The 12388-nt window shown below is 51.3% G+C and overlaps 1 protein-coding gene and 1 long non-coding RNA gene across 4 annotated transcripts; one reads left to right on the top strand and one right to left on the bottom strand.

Annotated features, from left to right (window-relative positions):
- Positions 1-3182: 3182 nt before the first annotated feature.
- On the bottom strand, positions 3183-9411 carry LOC127035076 (uncharacterized). Its single transcript, XR_007769556.1, has 2 exons — positions 8029-9411; positions 3183-3454 (listed from the first exon to the last, which is right to left on the bottom strand). It is a non-coding gene; the product is annotated as an uncharacterized LOC127035076 (long non-coding RNA).
- On the top strand, positions 5936-12025 carry PHETA1 (PH domain containing endocytic trafficking adaptor 1). 3 transcript variants are annotated; one of them, XR_007769555.1, is made up of 3 exons: positions 6148-6680; positions 9418-11283; positions 11887-12025. XR_007769555.1 is itself a non-coding variant. In XM_050924585.1 (2 exons), exon 2 carries the CDS (start codon positions 9429-9431, stop codon positions 10287-10289), a length of 861 nt encoding a protein of 286 aa, XP_050780542.1. In that variant the 5' UTR covers positions 5936-6062; positions 9418-9428; the 3' UTR covers positions 10290-12025. The 3 variants fall into 3 exon arrangements, 2 of the variants coding, with proteins under 2 accessions (XP_050780542.1, XP_050780541.1); XM_050924585.1 differs by lacking the exon at positions 6148-6680 and adding an exon at positions 5936-6062 and having other exon boundaries at positions 9418-12025; XM_050924584.1 differs by having other exon boundaries at positions 9418-12025.
- Positions 12026-12388: the final 363 nt, after the last annotated feature.

Raw genomic sequence — 12388 nt, 5'->3', positions numbered from 1 at the left:
TGGATCCCAGCTTAGAATACCCTGAATTCCAACCACCCAGCCCCAAACCGAAACTGAAACTAACCCCCTCCAGCTGGCCCCTTCCTTTGTCCAGCTTCCCGGGCAAAAGTGTTGACCTCCCACCCTGCTTGCCTAGCTCAGGTTACAGGCCCAGGTATAGTCCATCCCCTAAAGTCCTCCCCTGCTCTCCCATCCCCCATGCAGACAGCCCCTACTCCATCACACCCCCACATTAAAAAATCCCACTACACACAGCAGAAGGATTTTCACAATATACTACTGAATGGGGCCTCGTCTTGCATTCTGTCCACACTCCTAACACCCACTGAGGCTATGAGAAGTTTGGAGATCATGCCAGAGAGCAGTAACAGTTGTGGTACAGTCACTGCGGGCCAAATGGCTGAAATGTGGAGCCCCTGTATTTCGTGGCCCCCTCATGCCACCATTGACAGATTAGGAGATTCTCCCCTGTTGTATTATTCCAAGTGGTATGATTAAAAAACCATTACAAAAATAAAACTAGGGGGGGAAAACAACAATGAAGTCCAGCAGGTGCATCCTCCCCTGGGTCACAAGAAGGGTTTGAACTTTGGCCCAGATCCAAGGTATTTAGGCACCTATTTCTCATTAATTTCAACAGGCACCTGACTCCCATTGAGGAGCTTGGCCATTGGTCCGCTAGCTCCACAGAACAGAGCTCTACCATGTGAGCTAACAAGTAATTGTTAGCTCTATATTCGGGCCAGCCACTAGAGGATCCTGTGGCACGTTCTTTGCCAGTGGGTTGCATAACTATTTGCAAGACAGCAGTAGAATATTAGGGATCAGGACGTCTGGACTCTACTGCTGTCTCAGAAGGCAGTGTTACCTAGTGGTTACAGCCAGGCTTGCCAACCATATAGATTTGGCACATTCAGCCTGAATGAAACCTCAGTCAGGCATATTAGAAGCCTGGTTTTTATTCCCAGTGAAGGGAATGACCCTTGCAATGACTCAGTGCAATGTTTCAGTTAACTTCTCTGTAAAATGAAGGGGAAATTATACTTGCCTGCTTCCTAAGGGCCGGGTCAGAGGCCTTGCTCCTGAATAAGGGCCGTGAAGGGCTCAGAACTATAAACAGCAGGAAGCAGAAGAGGCGAGCCTCGAACTCGTGGTCCCCTGGTTCCTAGATTCCACCCTCCCCCCATGGACTGGAGACTATTTCATCAGCTAGGGCAGCTCCCTCATCTGTGCAGTGTTGACTGCACTGGAATAGGGAGCCCACAAGTCAAAAATTGGGGTCTGAACTCCTTGCAATATTAATAAGAGTCCTGGTTTGGAAAGAGCGTGCGGGCGGACAGTTCGGTCCCAAAGAATGAATGCATCTCGTTCAGAGATTGCTGTACTGTGAGGTTTCCCCTTAGGTTCTTGAGCAGCCTTGTGTTTCCTGTAAGAAATGGATGCAGCCACAGTAAGTGGGGGGTTAGTTCAGCAAACCCAGAAAGGCGCCGATGCGCGTGGGCACACACAGGTTGTATGTGCAGCTTTAGAGATTCCCCTGGTTCTATTCTCCGTCACACCAGTTTAACTACTGGTTTCACTGGAGTCATGCCTGAGGTGTGAAGCAGCTCAGAGGAGACCCATTCAGGTCAGATGTAACTCAGGGACTGTCACAACCTTCCAGGGGGCCGAGTAAGCAGGACAAATGGGCCTGCGACAAACAGGTGCGGAGTGAAATTTCCTTCCCTACACAGCTCCAGCTGGATGAGGGTGATGAGAAGCTATCAGAATGAGAACAATAGGTAAATCCGGATCAAAGAGGAAACCCTCTTAACTAACTAGCCAGCAGGACAGCAGCTGGCTGCCTTTAATTGCTTCACAGAGAGATCTGCCGGATTGTTTGCTACCTTGGTGTCAGGTTTTTCCTGTTCCATTGAGACTGCCCTGGCCTGGGCTCAGTGACAACAGGGCACAGTTCAGATTCCAACCCACACAGCTGCCTACACTAATGAACTGCTCATGTTTAGATGGGTCATGCCACCCTGTCCTGGGGAAGGAAGAGTGATAGTGCCACACACTGCTCGGGGTGTGGCTCACAAGGCAATTAAGCAACACTGGATTCCAGCTAAGGCCTCATCTACATATATACACATTGGCCCAGACCCAAATTAGCACACAGCCCTGAGCAGAGATACTTAAACTGGTTTCAAACCAGCTTATATCAATACGTTTACACCTTTAGTTCAACTGTGTGTTTAGCTCAAGCCTCTGGGCCCAATGCCGCATCCTGTGGGCCACTGGGCAGAGCCCCCTCGTTCCCCTCATCTCTTTGCAGGATCAGGCCCTTAGGGATTAGGCCAAACACTGCACTACCCCCCTTCTGACAGCAGCTGGAGCAGGGAGCTGCATTCTCTGGCCACAGGCAGCCCTTTGCCAAGTGAGATGGAGGCTACTCACCTCATGTGCTCATGCAGTCAGCTGGACGGGGGCCCAATCCATCTCCTGTGGTTGACTTCAACTGCTTCCCCCCACCCACCCGCTCTTTCCTCTGGGGTTCGCAGCACCTCATTTCTCCTCTCCATGGCTCTCTTCTAGTCTGTAAATTCTGCAGCGCAGGGACTGCCGTGATCGTTGCAGCTCGCCTGGCATTAGCGCGTAAGAAATAAGCCGCAACAATAATTTTTTGAGTGGCTTGTACTTGGTGTGCAATATATATGCTGAGCCTACACACACACTGTAGCAACTTTACACTCAACCCTTAGCAGGCAATGCATTGACGGTGCCTGTTTGCAGGTCTACAAGGTGGGTAGAATCAGTTTGCACTGCAGGGCTAATCTGGTGAGCAACTGAACTCCCATGAAAGGGATTTTTAAAGCATCCTTCAACAGCTCTCAACTAGCCGAGGCCTCTCTGCGCAGAACTGGAAAGATGGGTAGAGAATGAGGCAGCAGAGTCTAGCAGACCGTGCAACCAGAACCTGTTTTGAGAGAAGATAAAAACTAGGGCTGATTTGGCTGCCGTTTCGAAATCCATTCTCCATTCCAGAGGGGAAAAGGTCTAGCTGCTAAGGAAACCAACAGCTGTGTTGTAGCACTGAACCTGGGGAAATGTGATCTCTGTTTTCATTCCAAATTAGAACGACAGGCCAAAATTAATTAGCATAAAAAAACCAAAATTTCCCACAGAATGAAAATTCCAAAAAATTCCCATTCAAGACCATATTTTAATATGTTTTGCCATTATTGAAACAAAATCAGAAAGTCCAGAGCTGGGACTGGATGACGGGGAATGGATCACTCGATAATTGCCCTGTTCTGTTCATTCCCTCTGAAGCATCTGGCACTGGCCACTGGCAGCGAAGAGGTTACTAGACTTGAGGAACCAGTGGTCTGCCCTAGTATGGCCATTCTGACGTTCTTTCACTATTCGCTTTGCCTTTTTTTCCATCAAAATTTTCAGCCAAAGCGACACGTTCCTGCCAAACATTTAGATTTTTGACAAAATTGCAGCTTTTGACAGAAAACAGGGTCAACCAACTTTCCTGAGAAAACACTGTCCTTCTACAAAGAAAAACCTACACACAAGGTTACAGGCACTTGTCTGCAGGGGACCTTTGATTCCTAGACACTTGCATAATTGCAATACTATCCTGGACCAAATTCACCCTTGGCTCAGTGGCCACCTTTTGACTTCAGTCATGTGTATTATAATGTACATCATCATAGGCTTTAGTGGTTTGTGCATTTCCTTTTTATGTGGGTGAGGAGGAAGGCTTAATTTCCATGTTATTAATTGTTTGATTGCAAATTATGTTCCGGTGTTGGGCCAACAAAAGAATTCTGGTCTTGTGAAAGAAGCAATAATGTCTACATACTGTAAGTGATGCTATCCTAAGAAGGATAACACAGTCACTAGATTTGTCAGGCTGTTATGCAATGTATAACATCACTCAATTGATGCCCCATATAAGGGCACAATTAAATATTGATGGCTCCAGTAGGTTCAAAGGGTGAGCACTGGCTGTGTCCTCTTGAAAGCATGGACAAGGAGATACACACAATCTGCATAGTGCACTGATAGACTCAGGCCCTGAGCCTGCAAACACTGAAACATGTGCTTAGCTTCAAACCACCAACTATTTCCCCTGGCTTCAATGGACCAACTCGTCTTAGACTGTAGACTGTTTGGGGCAAGGGCCAGGTCTTTATGTGTGTTTATACAGCACCTACCATGATCAGATTTGAAGCCTCTGCGCTAGCTGCTGCAGCATAAACATTTTACAATAATAATTCCCAGATTCATCTCCTGCGCTCAGGCCTGTCAGGGACCGGCGATGTATTTGTGAAACTCTGCACAGGTACCTGGGAAGAGCTGGGTTCTAGTCCAAGTTTTGTCATGGACTCCCCGTGCGACCTTGGGCAAGGCAGTGTGTAAAATAGGGATAATAAATCTAGTTTTACTAGACTACTAACTTTTTCGGGTGGGGACTGTCTCTCACATAGAGCTAAGACAATGGGGCACCCATCGCAGCTGGACCTGTAAGTGCAGCTGCTCTTATGCTGGTACCACTGGCTGCCATGCTGCCCAATATTCTATTCCATACAGGCCCGTACACCAGGCTGATTGTAATAGCTGGGCCTAGCACCTGTCGTATGTTCTTTGTCCTTTCATCTTTTCCCCGGGAGGACAAATTTGGGCAGTGGACCAGCTTGTTTTGACAGGCATGTTTTGATACACACGTTGCTTGGTATCTGTGTCAGAAGAGGCAGCCAAAGGAGGGCACCTCAGATAGAGTAATTAGCCTTGTTGTAAAGCTTCTCACGGAGCCCAGGAGTGGAGCTGTCACCCCTCGGCTTTATCCAGAGCCCTAGTTATCTTTGGGCCCAGCACCTTGAAATTAAAGCCCAAGAGTGGAACTCGTTGAATATTGTCTTGCTGTTTCCTTGTCCTGGCCAGTCCATAGCCATCTGTTGTCTCTTGTATTATACTTGGATTGGAAGCTCTTTGGGGCAGGGACTCTGTTCCATGGTTGTACAGTGCCCAGCACAGCAGGGTCCATGGCCTGCACTCCAGTAATGTGACTAATAATAACATCCTGCAACAGCAATTTCTCCCAGAAGCATTAATGTTCTGACCTGTACCACACGGCCATCCCGATCACCTCTAATCCCTTAGGGCAGCGGCTCTCAACCTTTCCAGACGACTGTACCCCGTTCAGGAGGCTGATTTGTCTTGTCCACCCCTAAGTTACACCTCACTTACAAACGACTTGCTTACAAAATCAGACATCAAAATACAAGTGACACAGCGCTCTCTTACTGAAAAACTGCTGCCCGTCTCATTTCTACCATATCATCATCAGATCAATCAACTGGACTATATTCTACTTACCTGTCCGTGGGACACTGGAGCCTGCGTTTCACTTGTGAGCCTTATCTAAATCCCAACCACTGAACGTAGCTTAATGAGCCCCTAGGCAATTGCCCAGTTTGCTACCCCTAATGCCGGCCCTGCACTTGCAATCCCCCTAAACCCATTCTGCAACCCCCAGGGAGCTCGCGATTAGCAGGTTGAGATCCACTGATTTAGAGGATTTGAGTGCACCCTGGAAGACCCCAGCTTACCCTGGTGGAGAACCACTGCCTTAGGGTATGTCCGTACTGCATGGTCAACCTGGGCTTAGGGCTGGCCCCAGGCCTCCCCACCTTGCTAAAGGGCCCTTCCCTCGCTGCACAAAGCTTCCGACTGGGCTCTGGTGCTTGAGCTGCGTCCACACTGCACATTACAATGAGGGGGCTTGGCCCCCAGTCTCCGCAGGTCAGGGTCCCGGGGAATTGCGCCTTTGCTCGTGGCCGGTAGCGGGTTGGCTCCCAGCGGTGTGAGTCCAGGTTTCCGTGACCGTGTAGACACACCCATCCGCGCTCTGCACCCCCCGGGCTGGCTCGGAGGCGGCTGGGAGGGCTGGGCTGGCTCTTTAAGAGCGGCCGGTGGCCAGCAGCCACAGCCCGCAGAGGAGGAGTCAGCCCCGGCCGGGCAGGCAGGAGCTGCGCGGAGGGAACAAAGGAGCCGGGCGCAGCGCAGCAGTAAGAGCGGGGGGCGGGATGGAGCCTTGGCCGGGGCCGGGGCGCGGGCAGGGGCCGGCGAGGCGGGAGGCTGCAGGGGACGGGCCGGTCTCTGGGCCGAGCTAGAGCGGGGCTGGAGGCCACGGGGGTCCCGCGCCGAGAAGCTGCCTGGCGCCGCCCTGCTGGGCTGGGCTCGAGCCCCGGAGTTTCCAGCACTGGGTGCCACCAAGGTTGTTCCCCTGCCCCGCATCCCAGCTGGCTGCCTCCCTGCGCTGACCGTGCCAGGGGCCCAGCAGGAGACACGGCCCCCCGGCTGGCCTGGAGCGCAGCCCCTTCCCCACTCGTGTCTGACTCCAGCACCCACTGGCGAGCTAAGCCACTGGGGGGGGGCGGTGCTGCTAACTTGCCCCATGCCTAGCAGGCTGGGGGGGAACAGCCCAATTCCCCCAGGAGTCCACAGAAAGCAGGGACCCGGGCTGACATGCAGGAGACACGCCTGCTGAAAGACACACTGCAAGGTGCATTGGGTGCGAGGGTGCTGCTCTCAACCCGGCTTTCTCAGTGTCACTTTAAAAAAAAAACCTCATACACCTACAAACCCAAGAATGAGCGAATGGTCTGCTGCTGTGTTAAAGACAGGTATTTACTTTTCATCCCTTAGTCATGCTAGGTGGGCTGGCCTCCTGCTACCTGCAGAATAAAACGTTCACTTTTTAATAAGTTAAACAAACAAACAAAAAAGTCACTTCATGAATGAAATGGATGAGGTTGTGAAGCTTGCAACATTCCCTGTTATTTCCTACATGGATTCTACACAGGATGAGGCTCCTATGTGATTATAAAAATAACCTTCTGGTAACAGGGGAAAAGCCCAATAAATCTTTGAAAGCACTTGTCCGTGTCCAAGTGTTTTGTTGTGGTCCTATGTTTTAAAAAATTACTAATTAGGACTAGAGTTAAACAGCAATGGTCTTTCAGGGAGGAGTGTTGTCTAGTGGTCAGAGCAAAGGCCTGGGACTCAGGACTCTTGGATTCTAGTCCCAATTCTGAAACAGCCTCCCTGTGTTTCCTTGGGGCTAGTCACTAAACCCCCGGGTGTTGAGTTTGGATGCCACATTTGACACACTACAATCTGCTGCTTCGGTCTGCTGAGCACCAGTAGCGCTCATTGCTTTTTAACTGTAGCTGCAGTTGCTCAGGCCCTCGGAGAAGCCAACCTCCAGCTGCTCCCACCTGGGCACCCAAAATTCATGGGCCACTTTGGAAAACTTGGACCTTCATCTTTGTGTGCTGGTTTCCCCAGCTGTAAAATGGTTACTGATAGTTATCAGCCTCCCAGGCTTTGAGTGCCTTGCGCTAGAGGTGCTGTCAGTAGTTTTAAGGAAGAAAAGCTAGCAGTGGTGTTATATTTATAGACCCCATAGGCTGTGGCTGCTGTGGCACTGAAAACAGAGGCTGCATTTCAGAAAAATTGTGCGGGGAGGGGGGATAAGTTTTATGTCTGCATGCCCAACATGATACATGATTTTATTTCACCCTGCAAAGGCTGGGTGTGGGGGGAAGTGGAAGAGAGCATGGAGCCTATAGACCTATTAAAAGTCAGGGGGTAAACCAAGATCTGGGGGACAAATGCTGCCCTGGCCTCAGCACAAGTGCCATGCCTGCTGCTGAGGACAAGGACAGCAGCCTAACAGCATGAAAACCTCTCTCACTGGTGGTCTAGTCACCAGCGACAGCTGGTGTTGGTAACAAAGGTTGTAAGACCATTTACTTCCTGGATCAGAATCAAGTCACTAAACAGAAAGGAAACCACCTGGCAAGGGCTGTTCCAGAGGCTAGTGGCAGGTCCATTGTGGGGATGGTGGGGGCTGTTTGGCGTTCTGTGCCAGCCAGCCAGCCATCGGGGTCACTGGAATCGTGGAAGCTCTGGCAACCCTCCGTCTTCGCATTGCTCTGGCTGCAGTGAAGTGCTTAAGTAGACACTAACCGTTAAAGCATGGACATGTTCCCACTGAAATCAGCGGAACCACCCACTTGCTCAGAATGACGCTTCCTGACTCACGGCTGGTAGTTGCAGTGCAGGGTAGGTGACACAATCCTTGTTTTCCAAGTGGGGACATGGGTACAGAACAGCACGAGTCACACATTCAGTTAGTGGTAGATGTGGGAAAAGAACCTGTGTCGTCTGACTCCCAGTTCTTCCCCTACAGAGGAGGAGCAAGGACAGTAAACAAGCAACGTCTGCGGCAACTGTGAATGTGCTCAGGCAGCTGGGTGGCTAGATAAGCTGCTAGGGCCTAACTTCACCCAGCTTGCAAAACAGCAGCATCTAGGATGCTCTGATTAGCAATGATAGGACTTGAAGCAACTGACTATGGCTGACAGGGAGTAACCAATGCTGGCTGTGTTTGCAGCACCCTGAGTACTCCTGGTCCTTGCTGATCAGGGCAGCAATAGACTGGTGCTAGGAACCCAATTAGCAGTGCTGAGCCAGCTGCACACTGCATTGTTCAGGTGCATTTATGGGGGGTGGGGGAGTGTACTGTAGGCATGGCTGAAGAGCCATTCCTAGATAGATAGCATTAGATTGGGCATGATCCCAGAGAGGAGAAAGGGAAAAGGGCATCAGATTCACCCAGAAAATTGTTGGTTTTGTAAAAGTCAGCTTTGAACAAAAAGCGGGGATCAATAGAACTCTCTTTTAAATTGAAAGTATGTTTTAAACCAGGGGTAGGCAACCTACAGCAGGTGCGCCAAAGGCGGCATGCGAGCTGACTTTCAGTGGCACTCACACTGCCTGGGCCCTGGCCACCAGGCCGGGGGGGCTTTGCATTTTAATTTAATTTTTAAATGAAGCTTCTTAAACATTTTAAAAACCTTATTTACTTTACATACAATAGTTTAGTTATATACATTTATACAAAGAGACCTGTTTTTAAACAGTGGTTCTGCCCCCCCCTTTGCTCCCCCAAAGGGCCCAAGAACCAGAAAGGAAACTGACAGTAAGCAAAGTGAAACTGATCCAATGGGCTCTCCCTGGAAAGACAGCCAGGAGCAAAAATAGGGCCGGGTGACCTGCATAGAAAATCGCTTTCCTTTCTGATAAGTTAAGGCCTCCATGACCTCATCTCTTCCCAGAGGCAGTTTGGCCCTGGGCTCCCCAAGCAGCCAATTCAAGCAGGTTGCCCCGGTGCCCCTGTTAGAGGTTTGCTACCTGCTGTCTGTTTCCAGGCAGTACCCACATGGGCACTCTGAGTAGGGACCTAACTCTAGCTCCTGGGATGGGATTGCCTGGGCTCCCTGGCCTTGGCTCGTAGCTCAGAGAACCCGGCAGATCCTCGCCCCCGATCCCACATGAATCTCTCTCCCCCTCTAGGCCTAGGCGCCATGAAGCTGAACGACCGTAGCCTGGCATTCTATGCCACCTGCGACTCCCCCACCGACAATGCCGGCTTCCTCTTCAAGAAGGGCGAGCGGAACACGGCCTACCACCGCCGCTGGTTCGTGCTGAAGGGCAACATGCTCTTCTACTTCGAGGAGCGGGAGAGCCGGGAGCCGGTGGGCGTGATCATCTTGGAGGGCTGCACAGTGGAGCTCTGCGAGGCCACCGAGGAGTTCACCTTCGCCATCAAGTTTGACTGCGCCAAGTCACGAACCTACGTCCTGGCGGCCGAGAGCCAGGCTGCCATGGAGTCCTGGGTCAAGTCCCTGTCGCGTGCCAGCTTCAACTACTTGCGGCTGGTGGTGAAGGAGCTGGAGAAGCAGCTGGAGGAGAGGCAGTCAGGCCTGGCTGACAGCCGCAGCATCCAAAGGAGGTCACCAATTTACCGGAAAACCAAGTCGGCTCTCTGCTTGGACACCATGTCTCCAGCTCTGGAGCTGCCACCTCCCCGGGAGAGACCCATGGTGCCGCCTTGCGCCCCCCTGAAAGAGAACGGCTGTGCCGTGTGGAATAACGTTCAGTGCATGGATACCCTGCCAGCTGGGGATGTCCTCAGGGGCCTTGCTGACTCAAGGAGCGTGAGGACGTCTGCAGGCGGCAGCCACGAGGGGAGCGTGAAGCCACCTCCTTTGCCGCCTCGCAGACGCGCATCATCCGGCAATACCTGTGGCCCCGGGGCCCTGGTGGCAGACAGCCCGGTGTGCCCAGGCACGCTGTGTTTCTCTAAGCTCCACGACTGGTATGGCAGAGAGATCACTGAGCTGAGGAGAGAGTGGCTGGAGAGCCAGGAGAGCCACAAACTGTGACGGAGGTTCTGGTGGGTGCAGGGGTGAGTGCAACGAGATAAGGCCAGGGGGTGGGGGGGCTCATTTGGAAAGACGAAGCCATCTCTGAAGTTGGCCTGGCTGCGAGTGCCACCTGAGAGACTGTCACATGCTGCCGATCTGTCAGCGGGATGGGGAACTCCTGCATGCCGGGAACTTTGCCTGCCCGGTGTTGCATGCCCAGCTCCAGCAGTGATCCCGTCAGTCGCTGAGTCTTGTCTTCCCATTGCCAGCAGCGGCTTTGATGTGGAAGTGGAGACAGTTGGTTTTAAACTCTGCTTCTGGATTTAGGTACCTGACCTGCTGCATCCAAGCCTGACCTGCCCATTGCTGGCAATGGACTTCATGGCACCTTGGGGACAATGAGCTCTTCTGAGACGAAGTGGCTTTGTGTCCAAACCCCTCAGGCCAGTGTTGATCACTGAGTGTCATTTCCTGCACTAACACGGGGCTCAGGCACTTGCTGGTCCAGCACCACAGCTCAGCAGGGACACGCTTGGGGCTCTCAAAGCGTGTGTCGTTGCTTGCAGACTGCCCCTGTAACAGTAGGGTGACCAGATGGCAACTGTGAAAAAACAGGACAGAGGGTGGGAGGTAATAGGCACCTATATAAGAAAAAGTCCCCAAAAAGGGACTGTCCCTTTAAAAATGGTCACTCTATGTAACGGTCTTCCTGAAATTATTCTAGAGTCTGACATCCCGTGAGTTGCTGGAGTCAGAAAAGAATGTGCTAGAGCACCCGGGCAGCTAGAATCGCTGCTTCCGGGGGGATTTCTCGGCCTCTTGGTTTTGGAGACAGCAGCTGCTGAAATCACATCAGTGTGGAAGTAGGAGAAGCAAGAAAGTGACCGAGATACTGTGATTTTTACAGTCTGATACCTTGTGACCTGTTGCCACTTTCCATGATGCCACCGGAAAGCTGGGACCCCATTTAACATTGGCCTAAATAATTCTTTCCAGCCCTCCTGGTTTTGTGGTACGGGACCTTTAAAAATATGGGCCTGCATTAATTCCTTTGGCCTAGCAATGCTAGTTTTGGCACCGATCCAGGCTGGATTATAGATGGGTAATTCTTAGTTCCTGGTTTGTGCCTAGTTCATTCTTGGCCAGTGGTTTTCAGCCTGTGGTCTGCAGAGCCCGGGGAGCTCACAGACTGTGTCTAAGGAGTCCGGGAAAGGTGTCATTACCATAGAATGGTGGTTTTCAACCTGTGGTCCGTGCTGCTGACCCCTTAAGATTTCCAAAAGCGTCTGCATCCCCAGACAACATTGTTTTTTAGGGGTCTTCAAATGAAAAAAGGTTGAAAACCACTTCTCTAGGCCAAAGAGCGGCACAAGCCTTGATGTGAATATTTGTTCTAGGTCTGTGGTGTTCAGGATTTAACATTTTTGGTCTGGGCAGAAAGAAGGTCAAACAATGCCACAGTTTCTTGGTTTTCCAGGTGAAAATCAGCTGAGCAGGATAAAAGCATTTGTTCCTTAAAGAAGGATGGTTTTCCTTCTTGAAACTAGATCAGGCAACACGGCCAGGAGAGAAGGTGCTTTGCTAGAACAGGAGTTTGTTTTTTCCCTTCACCTAGCTGCTCCAGCTCTGGAAGCTGTTGCTGTGGTCCTGGGGGCTGCCCTGGCCTTGACCGCTGCCCCTGTTGCTGCACCCACTGCTCCTGCAGTGCCAGGGGCTCACCCAGGCCTGAAGCTGCTGCTCCAGCCCTGCCGATGTCCCAGAAATTCCCTTGAAGTCATGGAATCCGTGACCGAATCAGATCCTTAGTGATTGCTGAACATCCTATCCCGAGAGTTACATGGGAAGACTTCCATGAAGTGAGTTATTTTCAGGCGTAAATGGCTGCAGCACCGGGGCTTCGGTTTGGAGCACAACCACAGTGCTTGGGCAGAGCATGGCTTGCTCTGTTTTTTACATGTGACTGTGTAAAGCGGAGTTCCTACTAACAGTGGGGTCCTCGTCCAGGACTAGGATTCCTAGGCACTATGGTAATAGAATGAGTATTAATAAGAAGTGTCTGGTTGTGTCTGAAGGGGTTGTAGCAATGAACACTGCAGGGCTACGGCGAGGGAAGCACA

Source organism: Gopherus flavomarginatus, chromosome 15 (assembly GCF_025201925.1).
Source record: "Gopherus flavomarginatus isolate rGopFla2 chromosome 15, rGopFla2.mat.asm, whole genome shotgun sequence".
Lineage (NCBI taxonomy): Eukaryota > Metazoa > Chordata > Testudines > Testudinidae > Gopherus > Gopherus flavomarginatus.
This window is presented reverse-complemented; position numbering and strand designations above follow the sequence as displayed.

Coding starts and splice junctions, on each gene's coding strand:
- PHETA1 (XM_050924584.1), top strand. CDS start 6,647: ATGAGCGAATGGTCTGCTGCTGTGTTAAAGACAG. Junction 6,681..9,417: donor TGCTGCTGTGTTAAAGACAG/GTATTTACTTTT, acceptor CTCCCCCTCTAG/GCCTAGGCGCCATGAAGCTG.